At 37.8% G+C, this 6,000-nt stretch overlaps 1 protein-coding gene across 1 annotated transcript in view; it reads right to left on the reverse strand.

Moving 5' to 3' along the window:
• The window catches only part of DSCAM (Down syndrome cell adhesion molecule), a gene marked incomplete at its 5' end in the record, with an annotated part of 163,232 nt that extends 158,497 nt beyond the window's left edge, over positions 1 to 4,735 (reverse strand). The window contains one exon of the mRNA XM_010182256.1: positions 4,457 to 4,735. Within this exon, the coding sequence (XP_010180558.1) occupies positions 4,457 to 4,735 (279 nt within the window). The remainder of the gene's footprint in view (positions 1 to 4,456) is intronic.
• Positions 4,736 to 6,000: the final 1,265 nt, after the last annotated feature.

Genomic DNA, 6,000 nt, shown 5'->3' on the forward strand with positions numbered 1-6,000 from the left:
TTATGAGCTTTTTCTTTTTTTGTTACCAATTAAAATCTTTTTCACTGCATTTTATTTCATAATTACTTCATTGCCATTTTAGGAAACCCTACAGAAATTAATAACTCATGATAACGTGTACATAGATTTTTAATCACTCTTTAGGAGACAGCCCTAATGAGTAAAGCCTTAATTAATTCTGCATGATAATATAAGTAGTTGACAGAGAAGATATTTTCCTAATTTCTATGGATTGCTTTCATGACAGGATCCTGTTCTTTCATTTCCTTTTGCCTAGCAAACCAGGAACATGACAAGAAATAAAATAATTAAAATAATAGTGGTTCATGAGTTTTTGAGAAACCTTTGTAGCTTGCAAATTTTTGAAGAGTTTCCAGAGGAACTGCTGACGAGGATCTGTCAAACCGCAAGATTTTGAGAAGGGAAGTCTTATTTTCAGTCACCTGAACTCCCTACTTATATCTCTAGATGCAGTGAAAAATGGCTTCTCCCAGTGGCTAAGAATGAGTTTTAAAATTATATGTCATAAACATTAGGACCAATCAACCCTGATTTTGTGTGGATTTGTATCTTGTGGTTGATTACAGACTCCCATTGGAGCATTTCTTGTGTTTGCAGGAGGCCTTACTTCAGTAGAGTCTCTGATGACTAGTATTACACTCAGTAAAGGTGTTTCTAATCAATCACCTGTTCTCACTAAGTTTTTAGGCTTTCAACTCCACTGGAAGCATTTTTCCCTCTTCTGATTTGACTGATATTAGTCAATAAATTGTGGAGAGAAGTACTGATGGATCTATGTCCAGAGTGTGTGACTTTGTCTCATTTCCAGGTCTTCACTAAGAAATCTGTGGCAGAGACAACTGATTACCCTAAAATCTTATTACCCACGGTTGCACAGCTGCTCATAAGCTTTATCCTCTCTTTTTCTGTCAGCAAGTGTCTTCCAACTCGTATATGATTCACCGCAAAAAAGATCTGTGAAAGCCAATCATCTTTCTCTAATATTTAAGGCAGGGAAAATGCAGCCTTGCTGGCCACGTATTTTTAGGGCTCCTTATTGCCACTCAGTTGCTTTTATAAAGCACAAAATAACGAGAACAGCAGTGAAGATTTACCATAAGGTGGCCACAGATTTTAAGAAACTAGTACTTGTTTTTCTTTTGCCATTTAATACTCCTGGAAAAATGACAGTGTAATTTAGATATGAAAATAATATTTGTAGGTAGAATATAGGAAATCTATTTAGTAGACTTAAAACTTAACAGAAAAATACAAATTATAAAATATAGCAGATATATGTGATCTCACAGAGAAAATACTGAGGAAAAAAAACCTCAGTTTTTAAAGCCAAAGCAGGATTTTTGTACTCACTTGTAGTTAAAATGTAGCAACAAGCAGTTGGCCTGTTTCTTCATTCATTTTAGGAATGGACTGGATTTAGATTCTACTTGTAATTCTACCTGTGTATTGTAAAATCATATAGACTCCCACTTATTTTGGAAACATGATAGCCTTCTTCCTTTCTAAGTCTATTTTTAAAATTAATGCAAGGACAATATAGATAAGGAAAAAGGAACTTTGTGGAGAATAGTCACATTTCCCTTTACTTTCCTCTCCTCTTCACTGTCTACTCTCATATCAAAATTCATACACTTCACATAAATAGGATATTCCCAGAACACATTCCCTGATATTTAGGAAGGCCAGCATTTCAGTTTAAATCCCACTGCCGTGAAACCACCACGCAATATGGATAAGAAACAAGAGGAGATTAAGCACCATTTCTTCTACCTTTCTTTGAAGAAAAAACACTTAGGTGATTTAGAAATATATTATCTTTCAGTTATAGAGCACCTATGAACAAAAAGACAAGGAGGGATCAAAAAGCCTGAAAAAGAAGGAAATCAAGCAGGAAATCAAGTCTTTAGTTAAATGTGTATGTGTGAGGTTGGATGCAGATGAGTAGTGACCAATGGTGACCCTCTGATGGGTGTCTGTCTTCTGACCTATGTGTAATGAGACAGTTGAAGCAATTCAGTATGAGAGAAAGAGGCTAGTCCAAGGTTTTGGCAGAAAATTCAGGTCGAACATCATATTATATTTTCCCTTTTCCTTCTGAGTGAGAACTATTATCCTGGATGCATACACAAAAATTGATTAAGACATTACCATTTAAATTGAGGTAGAGAGCGAAGAGGGGAGAGGAGAGAGGCTTAAAAGAGGGTGCTGCAGAGCACTGGGCAGGAAGATAATCAAGAGGGAAAGAATGAAATAGCCCTCATAATCTCCCAAAAAGTTGCAGGACTAGGACTCCAGAGGCTCCAAGCCTCTGAGTAAAACAGAGTGAAAAGCTATGCTCTATCATGCCCATGGGTTTATAAGGATGCCCTTCAGGTACACTGACACTTCACTGCTGGGGCAGAGCCTTCATCAGGAGGTGCAATTAGAGCAGCAACACACAAGAGGAAAATTGGGCTGACAGGGTTGTAACAGGGGTGCAAGAACAGGCTTCTAAGAACTCCTTCCCTGGACAAGGAGGGAAAATTAATTAATGCTGAACAAGGCAGCAATAGGTAGATGTGTTCAGGGAACAGAGGTCAGGCCATCCAGGAGCTTGCCAGAAGAGTAATCACCCATGGACAGCAGGAGTCAAGGATGCTGCAGTCTAGGCAAGGCAGTGAGAGCAGGGACACTGTTAGGGGAAGGCAGGGCTTGTCCCGATCAGTGGCGTGCAGAGCAGAAATCCCCACATGTGGGCTCACTCAAACTCATAGCCTCATGGATCTCAGCACTAAAAAGAGGATAAACAGTGTTAGGAGAGGGCCAGTTTTCAGTGGTACTACCTATGTCAATATGTTTTGTTTTGTTTTGGTTTTTTTTGTGTTTTTGTTGGTTTTTGGTTTTTTTTTTCTGAAGACCATCCTACTATCCCTGATTTGATGAAATGCCTACAGGAACTCACACAGAGCTGCTGAAGTGGTTCATTCCCATCACTCTGAGCACTGAACATAACTGCAAATCAGGTATGATCTCAGCTGTTATTAGATGTAGCATTTCTGCATAGGGCAGACATAACAAGTGGTGAGAGGGTGTCAACTTTCCCTTCTCCAGTAAAAGAGAAGACAAGGAAAATATTTTACTATTAGAGTGACGGATAGGGTTAAAAGCTAACAGAACAGCTTAGGAAAAGAATAATTTAATGCATATAGTTAATTAAACCACTTAATTTAAGAATTATTAGATAGATGGGGAAAGTAATAGACATTTGTACTGAAGACAAGATTAAAAGCAGTGATTTTTTAAAAAAATCATTAAAGTAGCATTCATATCAAAAATAGTGAATAAGCAACAGACCTATTTCCTGCTAAGTTTTGGTAAAACTAGCATTAAAGAAAATAAACACTCACATTCCATAAGTGGGAAACTAAGGAATAATCCATTAAGGTTAGTCATAGGACTGTGGTAAGATTTGACTTAAAAGCAAGAGCTGTTCAGAAAGTTTTGCTTCAAATGAGGATTTAAGGGAGAAAAAAAAGCCTGGAAAAAGATGGCAAAAAAACCCTGATGGTTTTAATATTTGTCTTGGTGAACTTACAGAAAGGGTTATAAGATGTAGTGATCTGCAACAGGCAGAAACAACCAGGTTGACTTGCAGTATAACAATGTCCTCTTCCTCTGAGAAGTCTAATGACTTGATAACAAGAAGGAGATGGTGGACAGGGAAGAGTATAGCTGTCTTATTTTTAAAAACTGAAAATGTAAAACACTTTGAAAAACTTTCTGAAAAGAAAGGAATCAATTTGGTTTTGTTGAATTTTGCACAGTAAGTTTGAAAATGTATCACAAGGGAACTTGAAAAGTAAAAGGCTATTTAAGGCAAGATATCTCTCCAAAATGGTCTTTTCCACATAAAATGTTTCCTTACTTAAACTATGTTCACCTTTATTTCAAGGCAAAATGTTGTGAAGAATCATGCTAACTACATAATAAACAAAAATAAGAAAAAAATCAACAGTATGGTAACAGGGGAGAGTTGTTTCTCTGTGAAGTCAACATCAATCCTTTGCCTTTTTTACTGACACAATGTTATATGAGAGGCTAATCTAAATCAAAAATTGGGATAATCTGACTAAAACAATTACAGAGAGGAATTTGGTACCATTTCAAAGTCTTGATCCCAATGAATGGGCTTGTGGCTCACAAAATTTTCCAGGAAGTCAATCCTTTGGCTCCCTAACCCACTCTGTGCACTCCAGTGTTGATGATTAGTTTTGAGACTTTTAGATAGAAAAGTCATATTAATTTCTGTGCTTCATCGCTCTGTGTTCTCTCTGCTCTGAAGAGAAAGATTACAATATTTTCCTCTTTTTTATACTTCCCATCAAACAGATGTCATTACAAAATAGTGATGAATTCCGCATAATTGGTGCCCTTCAAACTAATTACATCTACTTACCTCTCACGATTAATTGGCTTTGGTGCTCAACAGCTGCTGCATCATTTCTAGCTATACAGGTATAATTCCCATTGTGCATCAGTGAAAGATTAGAAATCCTTAAGGAGCTGGTGAAGTCGATGTTATCAATCGTCACCCCGAGGCTGGCTGGGATCGGCCTGCCGTCCTTCTGCCAGGTGATTGTGATAGGCAAATCCCCGGAGACCACCACGCAAGGAATGAAGACCCGCTGCCCGATGGAGAACCGTGGAAACTCAAAAGGCTGAATAAAAGGTGGAACTGAAACAAAAGAGGAAAGAGGATCTATTGCAGTTACGGTCTTGTTTCTGTAAATAACATAATGGAACAGATATGCAGTGCTGAATATGTAAAATCAACACCTTCGACAGCCATGGAGAATTGTTTAGCTAAAAAAATCGCCAACTTTTGCAAATATCCTTTTTGACTACCCAATGCATAAGCTGTGAAATCCCTGGCTTCTAGGGACACCAGACACCACTGGCAGGTTCCTGAAAAGAGTATTGAGCACCTCCTCAAGAAATCACACTGCCATCTTGTGACGCACCAGGACTTTCAGCAGTAGGATTGCCTGGACAGTCCACGAAGGTGCAAAAGCCTTGCTTAGAGTCACAAAATAAACCTGGAATAGGTGCCGGCTTTGCCTCTGGGATGTGATGAAAGGGAGTGTAAGCTTCTCTAACTGCTCCTGGCACTTATTTCTTAGTGTTTCAAGACACAATTCTCAACAAGACTGAATAGAGGTATGAAGGGAAAGGCATATACAGTCCTTGTAGGAAAGCAAATTAAATTAAAACAGATTTCTAAATGGAGAGCTAGTACAAGGCATAAACTCTCAAACTGACATTTAAAGCCTGCTAAGCGTATTTTACATTTTGGTCTTTTTTTTTTTTTCCTAATTTCTGTGGCTGAACCCACAAACATGACAGAAAGGTTCTTACTTTCTATCAGAGGGAAGAATTCCACTTCTTAGAAAACATTTCATTTAGAGGTATTTTTATTAAAAGAAAGGAAACTGTGGGTTGGATACAATTTAAAAAAAGCAGAAATTAATAGGGATGCCTCACTTTCTCCAGGTTGTGGTTGCAATATTTACTAGCAGTTTGGTAAATTGAGAATCAAATACCTACCCAAAAGAAGGAACTGAAATCTTCGCCCCTTCTCAGGGGAGCAGTCTAACAGCCAGAGCATTGATCTAAGATAGGCTTCTATCAAATACTTCTGAAAAGACTATAAAACAAACTTTGTAAGCAGTACTCAAATACTTATTTATCAAAAGAGAAGTTTCCTAGACGTTACATGCCTTAGATATAGCAGTGCGTTTTCCTATTCTTGCCTGAAAGACTGCTTATCTATACTCTGTAGTACATTTGAACATGCATTTATACTGCTGTATATTAGCTAGCTCTGGAAGAAAATTGAGCTGGTGGCTTTCTCTAACTGCATTTCTTATGTCCTTTCTCCCTTTAACGAATATAAGGCTGTGTTTTCCCCAGCACTGAAGCAGAAAAGCAGAAAACATCTTC

The sequence above is a fragment of the Mesitornis unicolor genome, unplaced genomic scaffold, assembly GCF_000695765.1.
Source record: "Mesitornis unicolor isolate BGI_N332 unplaced genomic scaffold, ASM69576v1 scaffold2924, whole genome shotgun sequence".
Lineage (NCBI taxonomy): Eukaryota > Metazoa > Chordata > Aves > Mesitornithiformes > Mesitornithidae > Mesitornis > Mesitornis unicolor.